Source organism: Rhincodon typus, chromosome 4, assembly GCF_021869965.1.
Source record: "Rhincodon typus isolate 14 chromosome 4, sRhiTyp1.1, whole genome shotgun sequence".
NCBI classification, from domain to species: Eukaryota; Metazoa; Chordata; class Chondrichthyes; order Orectolobiformes; family Rhincodontidae; genus Rhincodon; species Rhincodon typus.
The window spans coordinates 1,821,119-1,843,657 of record NC_063335.1 but is presented as its reverse complement, the minus strand read 5'-3'; the positions used below and the strand labels follow the sequence as shown (position 1 = coordinate 1,843,657).

The following is a 22,539-nucleotide window of genomic DNA, read 5'->3' as shown; positions in this document are numbered from 1 at the left end:
CAGTGTTTCGGAGCGGCTCTCAGCCTGGTCTCTCAGTGTTTCGGAGCAGCTCTCAGCCTGGTCTCTCAGTGCTTCGGAGCGCCTCTCAGTCTGGTCTCTCAGTGTTTCGAAGTGGCTCTCAGCCTGGTCTCTCAGTGCTTCAGAGCGGCTCTCAGTCTGGTCTCTCAGTGTTTCAGAGCGGCTCTCAGTCTGGTCTCTCAGTGTTTCGGAGCGGCCCTCAGTCTGGTCTCTCAGCAGCTTGTAGCAGCTCTCAGCCTGGTTTCTCAGTGTTTCGGAGCAACTCTCAGCCTGGTCTCTCAGCAGTTCATGGTGGTTCCAGCCTAGTCTTTCGCGGTTTGTGGCGGCTCTTAGCCTGTTCTCTGCGCAGCTCATGGTGGGTCCCAGCCTGGACTCTCGGTGACTCATGGTGGGTCCCAGCCTGGATTCTCGGTGACTCATGATGGGTCCCAGCCCGGACTCTCGCGGCTTGTGGTGGGTCTTGGTTTGGTCTCTCGGTGGCTGTTGGTGGGTCCCAGCCTGGTCTATCACGGCTCTCAGCCTAGTCTCTCGGCGGCTCGTGGTGGGTCTCTCACAGCTTGTGGCAGGTCCTGGCCTGGTCTCTCAGTGGCTCGTGGTGGGTCTCTCAGCAGCTTGTGGTGGGTCTCTTGGTGGCTCGTGGTGGGTCTCTCAGCGGCTCGTGATGGGTTCCTTGGATGCCTTCACACAGGAGCATGTTCCTGTTAAACATAATAATTGGTCTATTTCCTCATCTGGAAGACCCTTAGTCTCTTGAATTGCAATTATGAAAGATGGATGCCCTGTTGGAACAAGCATTTACATCCTTGCTAACCTGGATTTTCAAACCAAGCATTTCTTCTTTTTGACTGTGTCCTGAATTTGTATACATTGGTCTTCAGTTAAAAATTCCTCAATGAGCTAAAGGAAGTTGAGCTGCTGGTTCTTGTTCTCAGTATTTATTTCCACTAGAAATCTTTGCTGATTGTTGTTATCTTCAGAAAAGATTTCTACTAATCTTGAAAAGTCTTCAAATTCCTTCCAATTGGCTGTACAACACAACTTTTCTATGCCAACAAAGGAAATTTCAAATAATTCTTTTTTCTTTTTGGGTTTTGCCTTGAGTCTACTAAGCCCAATGAAACTTTTACTGGCTGCTCCAATTGGACAATTGGACAACAATAGTTTGTTTCTGAATTGGAATCTTGGGATCAGCCAAATTGTTGATTGCAAATTACATGAACATTTTCAAGTCTTTTACCCTTTTTATTTTTCAGTATTATTTGTAGAACCTTTTGAATGACACTCTTGACACTCAAGACTGTCATTCTACCTGTAGTTTTGACTACATAGGCTATAATTTCTGTTCCTTCAGCCAGATCTGATTGGACAGAGACACTCGCACCTGTATTAATCTTAAAATTAACAGGATATCCATTGAAATGCACAAGTCAAAGTCGAATCAGGTGGATCACCAATTTCCCCAAGGAATGCCCCCAATATACTGTGTAATGCAAATTTCAACTCTAAAGGAAGAGGTTCTACCACATTAATCTCTTTGCACCTGTAAGCATTTGACTTTTTAGTGCTCTGATACTGCATCCCAATTCTTCACTTCTTCTGGAAGTTCTGGTTTTACAGATGCAGCAGTCTTTTGTCATAATCTGACATTGCTTGTATTTATGAGGCTTTCTCTGTTTCACAGCACTGCCACCAATTCTTAGTATCTGCTTTTGAGCCTGCTCTTTATTGTGGCTTGTCACATGTTTCTCGAGAGTTTTGTCTTTATAAAACAGATAAGTTCAGTTCTTCTCCTATGACATAGTTGCACTTCTCCTTTCAGGATTTGTCTGAAAGTCCTTGTGGTTCCCGCTTCCAGCACAATTTCAATAGCTTTCACCAAAATCAAATCTTCTATGGGTTGTAACAGGTCTGACAAAAGACTCATCAATAACTCCAAGAACAATTATGTCTGATAGGAATTCTGGTGTTAAAAGTGGACAATGCAGTGACAGTAATGTCACTTAGAAGACTGAGGGGGTTCACATAGAAACCTATAAAATTCTAAAATGACTAGGTAGGGTAAATGTAGGAAGGATGTTCCTGATGGTTTCTTGAGAAGTCCAGAACCATGGGTCACAATCTAAGGATATAGGGTAAGCTATTTAGAACAGAGATGAGAAAAAAAAATTCATCCAGACAGTGGCGAGCCTATTGAATTCACTGCCACAGAAAGTAGTTGAGGCCAAAACAATGAATGTTTTCAAGAGCTAGATCTAGTTCTTAGGGCTAAAGGGATCAAAGTAAATGGGGAGAAAGTAAGAACAGGTTTCTGAGTTGGATGATCAGCTGTGATCATATTGAACAGTGGAGCAGGCAAAGGGCTGAATGGCATACTCCTGCCCCTATGTTCTGTGCTTCTATGGATGTTAGGGAATGATGGTAGATTTGGTCTTGCTGAAGATGGTAATTGCCTGGCACTTGTGTGACGTAAATGTTACTCGCAATTGTCAACCTAAGCCTGGATATTGTTCTGGCATTATGATGGAGGGAAGGTCATTGATGAAGCAGCTGAAGATGGTTGGACCTAAGACATTACCCTGAGGAAGTCCTGCAGAGATGTTGTCAAATTTTGTGGTTATGGCCTTAATAAATCTTTCATCCATAATTGTAGTTTAAATTGTGAACACTCCACTCTTGTCACAGTCTTTAAATTCTTCTATTTTTTTCCATTAGACTCTGTATTCAAAATCTTTTTTCTGTAATTATAATTTAATGATACAGTGGCCTCAGCATAGATTAATTTTGTGGCCCTTGTTCTGTCTCAGGTAATCGTGCCTCATGGAACCTGCCCATGATGGCAGCAACACTTGTTTTGAAGATCCAAGATGGCGGCGAAGTAGGACGACGCTTCAGCCGGAGCTCATCCGCTCCGGCCATTCCTTTGTTTTTTTCTCTTTTTTTAACTGTTTTATCTTTTATTTCTCCTCTTCTCAGTCTCCAGCCTCACAGCCTCACAGCCTCAGACCTCCCGATTGAAGAACCCCCGGCCTCAGACCTTGGTGCCTCGCAGCCTTGGACCTCCCAGCCTCTCACCTCCTTGTCTCCCGGCCTCGCGCAGATCCAATGAGGTGTACTCTTGGCCTGGTGTAGCAGCCGGGTGTGGCGGCCTCCCGGCCCAGCAAGGTGGTCTCTTGGGCTTGCATGAAGTCCTCTTGACCTGACATGGCAGTGTCTCGGCACGTCGTGCGACCTCCCAGCAGCCCAGTGTGACGGTCTCTCAGTACAGCATGATGGTCTCTCAGACCAGCATGATGGTCTCTCGGCCCAGTGTGGTGGTCTTCCAGCGAGCGATACATGGCGGTCTCTCAGCCTGGTATGGTGTCAGCATGAACTTTCGGTCTCGAGATGATTCCAGAGTGAACTCCCAGCCTCGTGAACCCTGAGGGGAAGCCCAGCATGGATTGAAGTCAAGGCCCAGTGCAGATTAGAGGCTAAGTGCCAGCATGGACTAGGTCGGAAGACTGTTGTTCCGAACTTTATTTTTTTCTCCATTTTATAATTTATTCCTGAAATCTGCAATGCTGGACATTTTACTAGCCGTACCTATGGACCATTGTACCTAAGATGGTGCCATAAGCAGCGACTTGTACACTTCTCACTGTACTTATTTGAGTACATGTGACAATAAAGCTAATTCTAATTATAATTCAAGGTATGCCTGTTCCCTTCTATCCTTCCCATCCCACCCTTAGAGCCTTTATTTAAAGTTTTCTCCCCTTGCCCATCAGTACTTTTAACTTTACTCAAAGATTTCCAAACTGCCCCCAGAGATCCTTCTTCTGCAAGGTCTCCAATTTCTCAGTGTGACAAGTTTTTACTCTCTTCCTACACCTTGTTTTTGCTGCACCTGTTAACAGCTCTAAGGTGAAGGCTTTCTTCCAGAGTACTGCATTCACCCTGCTGCTGCTTCCACAAGCACTGCTGACTGCTTGTCTGTTGATGCACTTTTAGCTGCTGACTGACTGTCTGTGCCTTCGTAAAGCAGCAATGTTCTTCAAGTGGTAAACTCACTTTTCTTCTGAATATTTTTTCCTTGGGTCAAATAGATTGTTTGTTGCACTTCTGTTACCTTGAGATGATCACCACAGGTCATCTGCTATCCAATGTGTTACAGGATAAACCACTATTGAGTCTTCATGAGAAGAGACACTTATTTTGCAATAACAAGATGTAGTTTACTGCATCATAGCAATATATGCATATTACATTTAATTATAAAGAGTATCAGCAGCCAGGGATCACACTTCTGTGTCCATTAGGACCTTCTGCAGACTGTCCCTTCTCTGCCAAGGACGGTGTGACATCATGAAATTGGGAAGAGCTTAAAAAAGCTTCAACGTTAACTACGTCAGAACATTATCTCATACAAAATTTCAGGTCCTTGGCTTTCAGAAAGTTTTAAGATGAGAAAACAAACAGTAGCAACAATTTCCCTGCAGTACACAGACAAGTCATTGATTTGCTGCCCCATCAAACAGAATAGTTTTCTGTGCAACATTGAAAAGCATTAGCAAGGGTGATTGCCTTATCTCTCAGAAACTGTATTAAATTTGCTCCATTCTAGTGACACAAGCAATTGCGGAAGTGCACAATGCTTCCTGTAGAGGTGGTTTATTAGATAATGCATTTCTGAAAAAGAAGAGATAGCCTAGATTTTATACTAGACTACCACTCCAGACTACTGACCCTTTTCTCTTTATTATATAATACTCTAGGTTATAATCTTTCTAGGCAGGAATTCATTCACAACACAAGATCAGAGAACAGACCAGATCGTTGTAATCTCCAATTGCTATCATCATCTACTTTTGAGTGGGTTCAGCTTTTATAAGTTTCCCAAGATGGGGAAGCATCCACAGCATACTAGACAACATGTAGAGCAAATGTATAACAAACTTCCTGCAAAATACAAACTCAGTTTCTCTAAACGTGGTCTGATTCTTCAGCAGTAGAATTTCTATCACAGTGTACTTGCATTCACATGCAGCAACTCACTGAACTCTGCTGAAGCTGAATCTACTCATTCTTTATAATCTAGAATTTGCAATGCAGACTATAGGTCTGCTCTCATTAAACAAATTCAAAATTACAGTAAATTATCTTTACATATTCAATTAAAACTCAACAGAGCGTGTATGATTTACCAATTTCTGTACTTTAGGAAATCAAGTATGACAGATTACAAAAATCAATATTTACATCATTACAGATGCTGTAATTTCAATCTGATCTAAATTTATTTTACAAGTAAGCAATCATTAAAGAATCAGTACTAATCAGCAATTCAAGACTGGCAGTTAGGAGATCAATTACTAGACAGGATTAAATCCACATTGACATAAAACAAACAGAAATCATGGGTACCTGTTGGTATACTATAGGAAACAGCAGCATCTCCTCCTAGATCAGCAGGTGGGAAGTTTTCTTTTAGGAAAACAGACAATGTTACATCTCTTGACGTTCCAGATTCTGTGAAAATATGCAACATCATTCCTTATTTCTTTAGTAAGCTACAAAACAGTTTATTTTCCCCTCTAAAACTGCAAAGGGATACAAAACAACAGTCATTAAAAATCATATCCTACTAATGTGGATTTTGATTACTTGCCAGAACAAACTAATCTGGGGATGGACAGCGTAACCATGTTTAATTTATTGTTCCAGTGGAATACTAACATTTCGAAAATGTCAACAAATCTCTAGATATTTTCTCAAGTTTCTTGCCATAGGTGGTCTCTTTGTCACTTACAATTAGAAGTATATATTTATTGCTCACTAATGAATCATAAGATAGCAGGTTACAAGGATGTAACCAAGGGATGTAATCTTGTTGTGCCAAATGGTCACAATGATCTTTATTAAAAATAAACATGCTTTGTGGAATTAACTTTATATCAACAGCTTCGATTATAATGGAAACCTTACCAAAATAAACACCAGCCCAAAATTTTGAAGAGATACTGGTACTTGACTATTCATTTTCAGTACTTTCCATAATACAAAAACATCACTGAGATCCAAAGCCAACAGCTTCCAATTTAAACTGCTTTCAGTGTGAGTGTAATTCAGGATTGATGGGCCTTGCTCAGCAAATTCACTTACCTATGGCAGCAAAGCGAAGTTGGTCTTGTGTTACTGCCAGTGGAGACTGCACACATACAGATAGTTTCACATCGTGAACAGAAAATCGGCTCCAAATTGTGACCTAGTTTTAAAAATAAATACAACTCAGGCAATTTTTTAAGGATATTTTGACTTTTTCTTATTAAATATCATGTCCATTCAAGGTATCATCTACACCCAAGTGTTCCAAAGGGGACATAGCAAGATCAGAATTTCAGCTTGTCTCGGCTTGAGTGGGTAAATCTACACCATGAAAACATAATCAAGCCAGGACCGGGGGGGAAAAATTTGATATGCACAAGTACCTCAACAGGTCCATGAGGGAGAAAGAAATAGACTGACATGCTAATAGATCGAGATTAGTGTGGAGGTTTATGTGGAGAATAAGTACCAGGACTGAACTTTTGAACTGAAAGCAGTGATCCTCATCAACATCCTGTTAGATATATAAATGAACAGTAAGAATAAACAGGTTTTGATGTAGGTTTATAATTTAGTATTTAGGACATTGGATTATAAAGTAGAGGTGAAAAGATTTTCTTTAAATTTTCAATGAAGCGAAGGCCTGTGTTTTTAAAGAAAGGTCAGAAAGTCATTTGGAACAGTGACCGAAACACAGCCTTTCCAAGAAATTATGTGTCTTGAGGGAAATAACTCAACAAGCTATCTAATGGCATAATTGCTACTTGTTGTTGACTTCAGCTTTGACAAGCTACAAAAGTGAGAATCAAAAAGCAAAAGTAGATGGCAAATCAGAAGAAAAGAACCAGACAAGCAGAGGTGCTGCTTAGCAACTTAAAGATAGTCAAAGCCTTGACTCCATTGCTTAGAGTTTAGTGAGAAAGTCATTCAGTTGATTGGGATGACTGTGTTTTGGGAAAACATAGTAATGTAGAGAATCACATCTGGTGATAGTGCTGAAAGCTGTAAAAAGAAAATTTGCAACTTCATCCGTTAAACTAGAAATGTTATAGTGAGGATAGGAGTGATACTTCAATGGAGTTAGTATCTGAAAAGAATATTGCTGGGAAAATGGGTAAAATCTTTCTTTTTACAGTTTAAGAAAAGTTCATTTTAAATTGTCTTTTTATATATACATGTTAAAGCTTTATTATCTTTCTTTTGTGTAATAAACTTATTTTCTTTTTGCTAAAAGTACATTAACAATTTCATGTAAATATGATCAGTACCTGATCATCATAGTAACCAAATTGCCAAAATAAAAGTTATGGTCTATCAAGCCAGTTTTTACACTGGAACCTGACTTGACCAGTATTATCACAGGTGTGGTCATAACTAAGTGGAGGGCATTCACTATTAGAACACTTATAAAAGGATACCTAATGACAATGGCATGTTGAACAAGGTGAGGAACCAAGCACTTGTGACATTTTACTTTGTGATTAAATCTAAATGGAATAAAGTTTGATTTCGGCTATCCCCCTTCAAAAATTGGCCACTGAATGTTTACCAACCACCACCACCACAACCATCCATTTGAAACTCTTGGGCAAGCCTTGCCATCTGTAGACTGCAATAATTACACAGTTGCTCAAGCCGTAGTTGGAGTTAAGCATTTAGGGCTCGATAAAGATAAATAGTCCTAGCAGATTTGACCTTTTCAATCCAATTTTATGCAAATATCCCGCTCCACATTCCTCATCCGGGCCTCCTGACAAAGGAAAGAGGAAACCATTAGTAAAAAAATTGTCAAGGATGTGAACACTAGGGTAAGTCCATTCCCAGAACAATGGTCTCAGATAAGCCACATTCAGGTTTTGAGCTGCACAAGTTGAAAGAATTTCTGTGAAAGGTTAAGCCAATGCTCTTCAAAGATTATCCAATTAGTTGTCTTGGAGACATATTGCCTCTTTCACTTCAATCAAACCAAAAATCCTCTAAAGATACTCCCAGCTTAGTCCTGGACTTAAATCACGGCAGATGGTGGAATTGGAATTCCAAAAAAAAAGTCTGGAATTAAGAAACTACTGATCACCATGAAATCATTGCCGATTGTTGGAAAAACCCATCCAGTTCACTAATGCCTTTCAGGGGACGAAATCTGACACCCTCACCGCATCTGGCCTACATGTGACTCCAGACCCACAGCAATGTGGTTGACTCTCAACTGCCCTCTGAAATGGCCTAGCAAACTATTCAGATGTACCAATCACTACAAAGACTCAAAGACATCAAACTGGACAGATCACCTGGCATTGACCTAGGTACTAGAAAAGAAAATGGCAGAAAGAGCCCTGTCAACCCTCCAAAGTTCTCCTCACTAACATCTGGGGGTTCATACCAAAATATGGGACAGCTGTCTCACAGACAAGTCAAGCAACAGCCTGACATAGTCATACTCACAGAATCACACCTTACAGACATTGTCCCAGACACCACCATCACCATCCCTGGATATGTCCTATCTCACCAGCAGGAAAGACCCAGCAAAGGGGGCGGCACAGTGGGATACTGTCGGGAGGGAGTTTCTCTCGGAGTCCTCAACATTGACTCCGGACCCCATGAAGTCTCATGGCTTCAGGTTAAACATGGGCAAGGAAATCTCCTGCTGATTAGCACATACCGTCCTCCTTCAGCTGATGAATCAGTCTCTCCTCCATGTTGAACAACACTTAGTGGAAGCACTGAGGATGGCAAGGGCACAAAATGTACTCTGGGTGGGGGATTTCAATGTCCACCACCAAGAGTGGCTCGGCAGCAGTACTAGTGATCGAGCTGGTCGGATCCTACAGGACATAGCTGCTAGACTGGGTCTGTGGCAGGTGGTGAGGGAACCAACAAGAGGGAAAAACATACTTGACCTCATCCTTACTAATCTGCCAGCTGCAGTTGCATCTGTCCATGACAGTATTGGTAAGAGTCACCATCGCACAGTCTTTGTGGAGACAAAGTCCCGCCTTCACATTGAGAACAGCCTCCATCGTGTTGTGTGGCACTATCACCGTGCTAAATGGGACAGGCTTCGCACAGATCTAGCAACTCAAGAATGGACATCCATGAGGCGCTGTGGGCCATCAACAACAGAAGAATTGTACTCCAGCACAATCTGTAACCTCATCGCCTGGCATATGTCCCACTCAACCATTACATTCAAGCCAGGGGATCAACCCTAGTTCAATGAAGAGTGCAGGAGGGCATGCCAGGAGCAGCACCAGGCATCCCGGAAGATGAGGTATCAACCTGATGAAGCCACCAAACAGGACAACTTGCACACCAAAAAGCGAAAGCAGCAAGTGACAGACAAAGCTAAATGATCCCACAACCAACAGATCAGATCTAAGCTCTGCAGTCCTGCCACATCCAGTCGTGAATGGTGGTGGACAATTAAACAACTCACTGGAGAAGGCGGCTCCACAAATATCCCCATCCTCAATGATGGAAGAGCCCAGCAAAAGATAAGGCTGAAGTATTCGCAGCAATCTTCATCCAGAAGTGCCAAGTGGATGATCCATCTCGGCCTCCTCCAGTGGTCCCCAGCATTTCAGATATCAGTCTTCAGCCAATTCGATTCACTCCACGTGATATCAAGAAACGGTTGGAGACACTGGATACTGCAAAGGCTTCAGGCAAGGACAACATTGCAGCAATAGTACTGAAGGCTGGTGCTCCAAAACTTGCCGCTCCCTTAGCCAAGCTGTTCCAGTACAGTTACAACACTGGTATCGACCCAACAATGTGGAAAATTGCCCATGTATGTCCTGTACATAAAAAGCAGGACAAATCCAACCCGTCCAATAGCGCCCCATCAGTCTACTCTCGATCATCAGTAAAGTGATGGAAGGTTTCATCAACAGTGCTATCAAGCAGCACCTGCTCAGAAATAACCTGCTCAGTGATGCTCAGTTTGGGTTCCACCAGGGCCACTCAGCTCCTGATCTCATTACAGTCTTGGTTCAAACATGGACAAAAGAGCTGAATTCCAGAGGTGAGGTGAGAGTGACAGCCCTTGGTATCAAGGCTGCATTCGACCGAGTGTGGCATCAAGGAGCCCTGGCAAAACTGGAATCAATGGGTATCAGGGGGCAAATGCACAAGTGGTTGGAGTCATACTTGACACATAGGAAGATGGTCATGGTTGTGGGAGGTCAATCATCTCAGCTCCAGGACATCTCTGCAGGAGTTCCTCAGGGTAGTGTGCTAGGCCCAACCATCTTCAGCTGCTTCGTCAATGACCTTCCCTCCATCATAAGGTCAGAGTGGGGGTGTTCACCAATGATTGCACAATGTTCAGAACCATTTGTGACTCCTCAGACACTGAAGCAGTCCATGTTCACATACAACCGGATCTGGACAATATCCAGGCTTGGGCTGACAAGTGGCAAGTGACATTCGTGCCACACAAATGCCAGGCTATGACCATCACCAATAAGAGACAGTCTAACCACCGCCCCTTGTCATTCAATGGTGTTACCATCATTATCAACATCTTGGGGGCTACCATTGACCAGAAACTCAACTGGACTCACCACATTTACACAGTAGCTACAATTGTAGGCAGAAGCTGGGAATACTGCGGCAAGTAACTCATCTCCTGACTCCTCAAAGCCTGTCCACCATCTACAAGGCACAAGTCAGGAGTGTGATGGAATACTCCCCACTTGCCTGGATGAGTGCAGCTCCAACAACACTCAAGAAGCTTGACACCATCCAGGACAAAGCAGCCCGCTTGATTGGCACTGCATCTACAAGCATTCACACCCTCCACCACCGACGCTCAGTAGCAGCAGTGTGTACTGTCTACAAAATGCACTGCAGAAAGTCACCAAAGATCCTCAGACAGCACCTTCCAAACCCACAGCCACTTCCATCTAGAAGGACAAAGGCAGCAGATATATGGGAACACCACCACCTCCAAGCTCCCCTCCAAGTCACTCACCATTCTGACTTGGAAATATATTGCTGTTCCTTCACTGTCACTGGGTCAAAATCATGGCATTCCCTCACTAATAGCATTGTGGGTCAACCCACAGCAGGAGGACTGCAGCAGTTCAAGAAGGCAGCTCACCACCACCAAGATGGGCAAGAAATGCTGGCCAGCCAGCGATGCTCACATCCCACAAATGAATTTAAAAAATCTTTCCCTAGTTTCTCATCTCTCTCTCCTCATGCCCTCTCCCAAGCCCATCTTACCCAGCAGACACACTTCCTATTCTGACAACTCTATTCCCACCAAACTTATCACCCAACTTGTAGGCCTGGCTGCATTGTTGGATGATATTGTTTTCAGGTCTAAATCTTGAGATTACTGTGTCCCTCTCCTTGAAATTTACCATCGCCAGTCTTCTCCTCAAAGAATTGCTGACCTCAAGATCCTTGCAAACTATAGAACCATTTACAGACTAATAACATCCCAGTAACAATACCTGTGTTCCAGAATAAGCCATGCCCTTTGATAAGCTGTTCCAGTACAGCTACAACATCAGCAACAACCCAGAAATGTGGGAAATTATCAAGGTACGTCCAGTCCATAAAGATGTGAGACAAATCCAATCTGGTCAATTACTACTTCCAATTACCACTCCATCAGTCTACTGTCAATAATCAGGAAAGTGGTGGAAGAGGTCACCATGGTGCTATTAAGTGGCACTTGATAGCAATAAACTGCTCAACGACATTAAGTTCAACTGGGACCACACTATCCTAACCTCATTACAGCCTTGGTTCAAAAATGGACAAAAAAGACTGAAATTCAAAGGTGAGATGGGAGTGACAACCCATTATACAATTTAACAGAGTGAGATATCAAGAAATTCTGGCAAAACTGAAGGCACTGGTAATCGAAGGGAAACTTTCCATTGGTTGGAGTTATACCGAGCACAAAGGAAAATAGTTAAGATTGTTGGAGGTCAATCATCTCAGTCCCAGGATGCAAGTACAGGAAATCCTCAGCGTAGTGTCCTAGGTCTAACCATCTTCAGTTGCTTCATCAATGACTTTTCCTTCATTATAAGGTCATTCAGCACTGTACACAACTCTTCAGGTCCAAAAGCAGTCAATATCCACACACAGTAAGGCCTAGATGTTTTCAGGCTTGGGCTGGCAAGTAGCATGTGTGCCACACAAGTACCAGGCAATGAAGATCTCTGACAAGAAAGAATCTAACCATCTCCCATGACATCCAATGGCATTACCATTGCTAAAGCCCTAGCAACATTCTTGGGGTTACCATTGAGCAGACTATTAACCAGACCAGCATACTGTAGCCCATCTAGTAGGAGGAGTGTGCTAGAAATCAAGCACACCTACTCCATGAGCCATACCAAAGTGAAAATGTCTTATTCAATCACTAAAATGGTCAGTTTGTTTCTCTTTATTACTCTTAAACAGAGACAAACAGACTTTCACCAAGTTTTTCAATAAACATTCAAAAAACGTGTGTATTACAGGCAAGCTAATACTTCAAATAAGTTGCAAACTGATTATTAACTAAGCCACAATGTAACTTGAACTTTAGCCCTCTTAGTCTCAAGCACATACATATTCAAGGTTCTTGCGAAGATTCGTAGCTTGGGTTGTGGGTGAGGTTGTTGACTTGTTCACCGAGCTGGCTGGTTATAGTTCAGACATTCTGTCACCATGCTAGGCAACATCATCAGTGCAGCCTCTGATGAAGCGATATAGTTCTACTCTGCTTCGTATATATATGATCCAGTGTGTTGAGGTGTTTTGTGTCATTTCCAGTTCTTTTTTGCGAAGGTTTGTATATGGGGTCTAATTCCACATGTTTACTGGTAGCATTACAGGTGGAGAACCAGACCTCTAGGAATTCCCATATGTGTCTATGGTTAGCTTGAGCTAGGATGGTCACATTGTCCCAGTTAAATTAATGACCTTCGTTGTCTGACTGCACTGATATGAGGGAAAGTTCTTCGAGTCGTTTTGCTGCTAGCTGGTGTTCGTGTATCCTGATGGCTAGTTTCCTTCCTGTCTGGCCAATGTAACGTTTTTGGCAGTCCTTGCGTGGTATTTTGTAAGCTACGTTGGTCCTGCATGTTGTGGGCATGGTCCTTGTGAGTGTTTGTCGCAGTGTGGCTATGGGTTTGTGTGCTATTCTGATTCCTAGTGGTCGTAGGAGCCTCGTCAGTTCCAAAATGTTCTTGACATACGGTAAGTGTGGCCAGTGTATTAGGTCATATTATGTCCTCTTGGTGTTGTCCGTAGGCATCTGCGGATGAACTTGGTGGGGTACCCACTGTACCCATTGTCTCCCTAACGGGCACACTTACTTACAGGCTAGCCAAGGGCCTACAACAAAGACTGAAACATCTGGTCCACGGATCATTTCACTCCATCCACTCAACCCAGGAATTCCCTAATAACCTCAAGAACATCAAAATCAACGACGACGAGATTATTTTATCATTTGACGTTACAGCGCTATTCACGTCCATTGACATCCCACTAGCCAAAGAAACACTTGCCACATTACTAGAGGAAACAGGAATGCCGACCGACAGCTCCATCAGCAAGGACAACATACTCAGACTACTGGACCTATGCCTCACCACACACTTCACCTTTAACGGTCAAGTATATAAACAGATTAATGGCATACCTATGGGGTCACCCATCTCACAACTTATTGCAGAGGCAGTCATGCAAAGGTTGGAACACAAGACCCTCCCCCGCATACAGCCAAAACTGTGGATACAATAGTGGATGACACATTTGTCATCATTAAACACGCTAAGTTAGAAGTGACACACCACCTCATCAACAACGTACGCACCAGGATCAAATTTACAAGAGAAGAGGAAAACAACAATCAACTTCCATTCCTAGATACCAGGAGTAGAACAAATGACGAATGGGGAATTCCTAACCACAGTACACAGGAAGGCAACCCACAACTGACCAAATCCTCAATTTCCACAGCAATTACCCCAACATCCACAATCAAAGCTGTGTAAGGACACTATTCAAACAAACCACAACCCATTGCAACACACCAGAACAATGCAAGAAGGAGGAAGAGCACCTAAAGAAAGTCTTCGCTATCAATGGATACCCCACCAACTTCATCCGCAGATGCCGACTAGATAGACAACACCAAGAGGACACAATACAATCTAATACACTGGTCACACTTAGCGTATGTCAAGAATATATTGGAGCTTACAATGAGACTGCTACGATCACCAGGAATCAGGATAGCACACAAACCCATAGTCATACTGCGACAAACACTCACAAGGACCATACCCACGACATGCAGGACCAGCATGGTTTACAGAATACCATGCAAGGGCCGCCAAAAACATTACACCTGCCAGACAGAAAGGAAACTAGCCATCAGGATACACGAACACCAGCTAGCAGCAAAACGACACGACAAACTTTCCCTCATTTCAGTACAGTCAGACAACAAAGGCCATTAATTTAACTTGGACGACATGACCGTCCTAGCTCAAGCTAACCATAGACACGTACGGGAATTCCTAGAGGCCTGGTTCTCCAATAAACATGTGGAATTAGGCCCCATATACAAACCCTTGCAAAAGAGAACTGGAAATGACACAAAACATCCCAACAGACCAGACCATATAAATATGAAGCGGAGTAGAACTGTATCACTTCATCGGAGGCCACACTGATGATGTTACCTAGCATGGTGACAGAATGGCTGAACTATAACCAGCTAGCTCGGCAAACAAGTCAACAACCTCACACACATATTCATACACAGACAGAAGAAAGAAACAGACAACACAGACTTATACAGCAATTGTGGGGGGAAAAATGCAGAAATTTCTGTAGATCAGGAGTTCAAACTAAAAGAATAGAATGAGTTGGCTTTCTCATCGTTCCTTTGGTTTCCGATCAACTAGTTCCTGCTGCTGTCAGTTGTAGAATGATGGGAAACCTTCAGACCAGTTTTCAGATTCAGAGGAGAAGCAGATAGCAGTCCTGATATTTGACGCTTTATCTGGTTTTCTTCCAAATTATCACACAGAAAGATCTACTGTCAACTCTGAGCTTCAACTGTAACAGTCTGAGAGAGAAGGTCCTACATCCTTGCAACATCTCCAGTAACTACCCAGAATTTCTACGAGTGTATTGTAATAAACACCTAGTATCTCAGTCCAGAGGCTGTTGCTAGGTAATAGCAGTACAGATTCATGAGCATTTCTCAGATCTGTTTTCTCAACAATTATAGTAATAAAACTCCACCCTTATCTCTTTAAAAAAAATTGTTGAGCACTGCTTCCTAAAGTGTCTTGTTTATTTTTCATAAACAGGTAATAGATCTTAGTCTCCTTTAATGCTTTCACTTGCAGTTCCATGCAAACACATGATCAATCCTTTACAACTTTCAATAGGCAAATATCAGTTTTACAGTTCTCATAATTCATAAATATATGCATTCTCAGCAGTATAAATACGGTGGGTCCAAAAGCAGATCCGAGGCTGGGGTGTCTGCAAAGAATCACTTGCCTCCTGACTCTTCAAAGCCTGTCTACATTTGACAAGATGCATGTCAGGTATGTAACAGAATACTTTCCACTTTCCATGATGGGTGAAGATCCAACAACACTCAAGAGTTTGATACTACCCAGGGCAAAGCAGTCCTCTGAATTCAAAGCCTATCCACTACCTTAAATGTTCACTCCCTCCATCACCAACATACAATAGCAGCAGTACATATCTTCAAGACGGACAGCAGAAACCTATCAGGCTTCTATCAGCAGGATCTTCTACACCGTCTCTGGGTCAAAATGCTGAAATTCTCTTCCGAACAGCACTGTGGGTGCACTCGTACCACATGAACTGCAGTGATTCAAGAAGATGGCTTGCCAAAAAGTTCCAAAAGGTAACTAGAGATGGAAAAAGTGCTGGTAAGCATACAGATCAATAAAATCTTTGTTACCTGGCTAGAATCCATCCCCTTCTCTCTGGCAACTACCAGAAACTCAACTAAATTCTTAACAAACTCATATCATTTTTGGTCTAGAATTGAGCTTCCAGCCACGTATCTGTTTACATCTATCTCTGCAATATTGCCTGACTCTGCTCTAGCCTCAATTTGTCTGCTGCTGAAAGTCTTATCAATGCTTTTGTTACCTCCAGACTTGACCATGCCAGCACACTCCTGGCCAGCCTACGATGGTCTACATTTTGTCAATCTGAAGTCATCCAAACATTTACTGCCCATTCTCTTAGTAGCACCAAGCCCCATTTTTCCACTGATCCTGTGTTCACTGACCTTCAATGGATTATGTTCAAGCAACACCTCAATTTCAAAAACCTTTTCTTTCAAATCTAACCACAGCCTCATCCTACCTTACCTCAACAATCTCCTCCAGTTCCACAAATCTCTAAGATATCAGCTCTCACCTAACTCTGGCCCATTGATCACCCACAGTTTTAACTTTTCCACTATTTAACTGTCTGTTACATCCAGACCCTGGGCAAAGTTCCCCAATTGTTATGGTTGCAGAAAGGATAAGCCAAATCGTTAAGCTTCAAGGTGAGAAGGAATGAACTGGCCTACCTTGATTATTCACATAAGCCTTGGTTGGCATAACAAGTTTAATTTAAAAATGTTTGCTTGACTTGCGGATACCTTTCCCCCAGGCCTGAATATTTCAAAAGGAGCCAATTTACCCACATTTTCCAGAATTAACAATAAAGGTTGCATTTATTAATTATTAAATGCTAAAAGAAATAGCAAAATAACACATATACATTTAGCAGAAATAAGACATTACTCTTGACAGTAACTGAATTCCAGTATTCAGAATGAAGAAGAGTCTTTTACTTTGTTTGACCTACAGTGCTTAAACTGGTTATTCTCAAAGCTGTGGGCCTCACAGCACTCTAGTCCACACACTGATACAACTGGCCAATAACACATAAACTAGTGCTGCAAACAGTTCTGAACTTCTTTTTGAATCAGAGATAGTAGGAACTGCAGATGCTGGAGAATCCGAGACAACAAGGTGCAGGGCTGGATGAACACAGCAGGCCAAGCAGCATCATAGGAGCAGAAAGGCTGACGTTTCGGGCCTAGACCCTCACCTTTACTGGCTCCATCCCCGCCTCTTCGACCTGTTTGTTTCCTCTCCACCTATCCTCTCCTCTATCCCTCTTCTATCCGCCTCCCACTCTCTCCCTATTTATTTCAAAACCCCCTTCCCCTCCCCCTTTTCTGATGAAGGGTCTAGGCCCGAAACGTCAGCCTCTCTGCTCACATGATGCTGCTTGGCCTGCTGTGTTCATCCAGCCCTGCACCTTGTTGTCTCTGAACTTCTTTTTGTACGGTTAATCAGATATATCTGCAAGAATGACTTTCTGTTGAGAGGGGGAGTAAGCCCCTTTGTTATATCTCCTTGTTAATTCATTCCTGTGTGGTTTCCTTATGTGATAGTACACTGGCTTCACACAGGACTTTACAGGTCGCTGAATTACATTGGCTTTTTTTTTCTGTAGTGATCTTCTTTTTAAAGGAAAACATACTTTGGAATTAAAAGTAAAATATATCTATACATAGTTATGGATTCTGATCCACTGGTGTAAGATAATCCAAGCTCTGAAACTTCTTGTCTAAATCCTTTCATATTTGTCTCATTTTTTGCTTTGCAGTTCTTCTTCAATGTTCCTTGGGAGACTTTCATACATTTAAGGCGAGCCAAAGCATTCTACTATATTCTAGGACTGGATTTAGATTCTTTTCCAATGCATCATCAACTCCAGACCATTGTGTTTTTTTCTGAACATCTGATTTTAGTTTATCCAAGATCATACCAGTAAAGATAAACTGAAATGACAATATGCTCAGACAAACTGAGGTCCATAATTGTTGGTTGGAATGATTTGTAGACTCGATCCCAACTCTAGAATTCGGCTTCACATTGACATGGAGAGAATGCACTCTCGATATATTTCGATGAGCTTCGATGGAGAAGTGACAATTATTTATCTCTCCCTTATACAATTATCATGTTATTGTATTAGCACTTCAAATGGAGACAATTGCATCCCTTTATGAGAATGAAAGTTCATACAATACCTTCAGTGAGATGGAAGGAACTGCAATGTCTACAGTGTTGTCAGCTGCCTGCTGAGAAAAAAAAACTTTCATCATTAAATTCTAACTGATTAAGACGCCTGGCTGCTTTTGGTATTTGCAACTTGCAGTTTAATGAGTGATAACAGTAAGTTCACTATAAACTACACATGATTCCATCCATTTAATACTTTTACAGTCTCTAGTTCTTCTATTACAGCACCCTCAAATTAAAAGCTTGGTGCATTCGGAATCAACATTAGTTTACCTTATAAACTCTTACTGTATTACATGACAGAGTCATCCGTCTTCCTGGACTGCTAGTTTAATGGTTAACTGCAACTTTGATATTACATTTTTTCTACTACAAACAAAACTCTTTCAAACAATTATAAATGCCAAAGCCAGATCCAGACATATATTATTCAATTTTTAATATTACTCACAGCATATGACCATTCAATGTAGACTTAGGTAAGTAGGATATATTTACTTCTTCATCAAGCAGTAAACGTTTTCTCTGTTTTCTGAACTATTTCATTGATTATTCCAGAGACCAAATCATAAAGTATTGTTGGTGGGAAACTGCTTACGACCATTCAGTTATCATTTTCCTGTTATTTCCCCCTCAGATTACATTGGCACTTGATTTGCAAAAAGTGAAAGAAAGATGCCTTAAATACTTATTTGGCCTCACATACAGAAATTACATCCAGGCTTGGGGCGACGGAAACAGCAACTTTCAAGTCATCATCATTTTCAGCCTTATGCAAAATATCTGAAAGAAAAAGGAGCAAAATTGCAGCAGAAACTATGCAATTATCTTCAATGCAGTACATGCTTTAATGAGATTACCAGATTTGAAACACAAACTAACTTCTGTCATCAAGAGAACAACAAAGGTCTAATGAATTTGTTTGGTCATGTCAACTAATGTCAGAAAATTCCAATATGTGCCTTTTGTAGTAATGGAGAGACCATAAATTAAAATTGGGTCAAAATTAGGGAATTGGCATGGGCATTATTGTTTAAAATCTGGAAAGTTGAAGCACTTTATGTCTGAACCTATTTTCAGAAAACTACTCCACAAATTATGTTTCAGTTATTACCCATATTCGATTAAAAACATGAATTACAAGTTTCAACTTAATTAATTGAACTATTAGGTACCAAATTTGGGGCATGGGGCTTTGAAAATTATGGTTCCAAAATATTTCTATTGTTTTAACTGTCTCAACATTGTTTATTTTCCATTTTCTTCCACTCCTTTCTCTTATTTCCTCTCTTTATTGTCCACTCAACCACCACTCTTGGCTCTGGGAGAAATGTTGAACATTTCCTACCAATGGTTAATCAGCAACAGTATCCTGATTACTGTTATCAGCTGTTTTTCCAAGATGTAAGCAGAGTTTTCGTAGCATTATGTTGGTGATGATTAATCAGATCATTTTCCTGTTTTGCTTTTCTTTCTGAACTTGGGTTAAGGCTTCAAATCCCATTGCTTTTTTTCCTTTGACTCTATTATTAAGTAAAGGCAAAAGCAAAATACCACAGATGTGGGAAATCTAATGGGATCTGTGCACAAAGAAACAGACTTAACATTTTAGTTCTGAAGAAAGATCATCAACCTGAGACATCAGTGTTGTTTTTCTGTCTCCACAAATACTGCCAAATCTGCAAAGTATTTCCAGAGCTTTCTGTTTTTAGGGAAAAATAAGGAATGTTTTCATTGCTGGTAAATTATAATCGCATTCAAATACTGTTCTGCAGTACTGTCGATGTAAGAATTTGAGGATAGCAATCTTTGGTTAAGACAACAGCATACGTTGAATAAGAAGTGAAAGATAAGAAGAAAGGGAAATTGAGTGGTATAAAAGGATAAGTACTGCCTCTTCTCTGGAACCCAGGATTAAATCTAAGCCATCTAAGAGATGAACATCTCTTTATGGGCATATATCATATGTGCTAAGTGGCAATTTCCCTCAACAAACACACAGGATGGCTGGTGTGAGAAATGGATAAATATTTCACCACAGGGGATGGTCTTTTCAAAAACTGGAAAATTATTCCATTCTGAGCAACTAACGTCTCATTTTTATAACCATTTAGTCAAAATAAGTGGATAGAACAGTGGGAACGGGCTCTGAATACGTTTCTGATTAAATAAGAGTGCAGCCAAAAACCTACTGTATGCTTATATTAGAAAGGAAACCCATAAGGCAAAATAGTGATAAAATTTTTGTTGGGTTGAATAGATACAATTTGCCATTTACACATACTGGATAAAAGACATGTCACTCTTCTTCTTAAGGAGGGTGAAAGAGGAAAACAAGGGAGTTACAGGCCACTTAGCCTAACATCTGTGGTGGGGAAATTGTTGGGGTCTATAATCAAGGATGGGGTAAGAATAATGAGAAAATTTTCAGTTAATCACGGAAAGCCAGCATAGATTCATGACAAGTTCATCATGACTGTCAAACCTAATTGAATTTTTTGAAGAGTGACTAATGTAGTGGACAGAGGAATATCTACGGATATTATTTATATGAACTTCCAGAAGGCATTTGATAAACTCCCACATATGAGACTGCTAACTAAGACAGAATTCCACGGAATTGATGGCAACTTACTAACATGATTGGGAAATTGGTTAAGTGGCAGGAGGCAGAAAGTAGGGATAATAGGTAGGTACTCAAATTGGCAAGATATTACCAGCGGTGTCCCATAGGAATCTGAGTTAGGGCCTCAGTTATTCACATTATTATTAATGACTTGGATAATGATATAGAAAGTCTAATATATCCAAATTTGTTGGTGACACAAATTTAGGTGGCATTGTAGAAACAGTAGATAATAGCATAAAATTACAAACGGTATTGACAGACTAGTTGGATTGGCAAAACTGTGGCAGATGAAGTACAATGTAAGGAACTGTGAGGTTATCTATTTTGGACCATCAAAGGTTAGATCAGGCTATTTTCTAGATGCAATTAAGTTAAACACAGTTTATGTCGAAGATGACTTGAGGGTTCGGGTGCAAAGATCTTTAAAATGCCATAAATATTCAAGGCAGCTGATAGAATGCTGGCCTTTTTATCTAGGGGACTGGAATATGGGACCCAGAAGTTATGTCACAGCTATACAGAACTCTGTTTAGACTCCACTTGGAACTTCCATAAACAGATCTGGGTACCATACCTTAGGAAGGATATATTGGCCTCGGAGGGAGTGCAACATCGGTTTACAAGAATGATACCAGATTTCAGGGGCTAAGTTATGAAGAGAGATTATATAAATTAGACCGATTTTCTCTAGAATTTAAAAGGTTGAGGCGTGGTTGAAATCTTTAAGATATTAACAGGAAAAGGCATGATAGGTAAAGAAAAACTATTTCCACTGGTTGGACATTCTAGAACTATGCAGCATAGTCTAAAAATTAGAGGCAGTTCATTCAGGAGAGATGATAGGAAGCACTCCTACATACAAAGGGTGGTAGATGTTTGGAACTCTTTTCCACGAATGGCAGTTGTTAAGTTTAGATCTGAGATAGATTTTTTTTTGTTAAGCAAGGGTATTAAGGGATATGCGCCAAAGGCAGGTATATGGAGTTAGACCACAGATCAGCCAAGACCTCACTGAATGGCAGAACAGGTTTGATGGGCTGAATGGCCTACTCCTGTTCCTATGTTAAAAATGCAAAGAATGTCAGGCAACATCTGAAAAAGAAATACAGATTTGCAGTTTGGGTGCAACAGAGTGAGAAATGTCAGGAGAAGAGATTTTTCAGCTGAACAGAGAAAAGTAGAGAGCATCTATTTCTTTAACACTTCTCCAACTTCTCACGAGCACTCTGCTTATCATGGTGCTGTTTCTTCCTGTGTGCACAAGTGTGCAATTCTTCACCTCATTTTTTTTAAATACTGTTCATCTATAACACCCGAAACTCTGACGGAGATCACATGCGAGGAAAAGATATTTTCATGATTTGGTGTGAACACAGTGTGGTGTTAAAAATGTAGCAAACCTCATTCAATAAGGTGCAATTTTCTCTGAGGGCTTTTACAAAGAAACCAAGAGCAAAAGAACAAGTGATTATTCCCATTGGTTCTGTGACTTCTAATTGTACTCTGCAGGGACTTCAACAATGTATTCTACAGAGACAGATGATATCACTGGCACCATCTTCTGGATTTCTGTGTTTGACTGCCTGTGTGCAGGCTGAAGAAGCAGCTAACAGTTTTATAAAAGTGATAGTAGTGCATGTTATTACCACTGCAAAATCTTCACTGCTGGCTATTATCCATGAACACAATGTCAAAACCACCGTGGAA

The 22,539-nt window shown here is 41.3% G+C and overlaps 1 protein-coding gene across 1 annotated transcript in view; it reads right to left on the bottom strand.

Annotated features, from left to right (window-relative positions):
• The window catches only part of bbs9 (Bardet-Biedl syndrome 9), a 492,952-nt gene that overhangs the window by 393,612 nt on the left and 76,801 nt on the right, over positions 1-22,539 (bottom strand). The window contains exons 8-11 of the mRNA XM_048595604.1: positions 18,910-18,986; positions 18,212-18,262; positions 6,160-6,262; positions 5,422-5,526 (exon numbers count right to left, since the gene is read on the bottom strand). Of these exons, the coding sequence (XP_048451561.1) occupies positions 5,422-5,526; positions 6,160-6,262; positions 18,212-18,262; positions 18,910-18,986 (336 nt within the window). The remainder of the gene's footprint in view (positions 1-5,421; positions 5,527-6,159; positions 6,263-18,211; positions 18,263-18,909; positions 18,987-22,539) is intronic.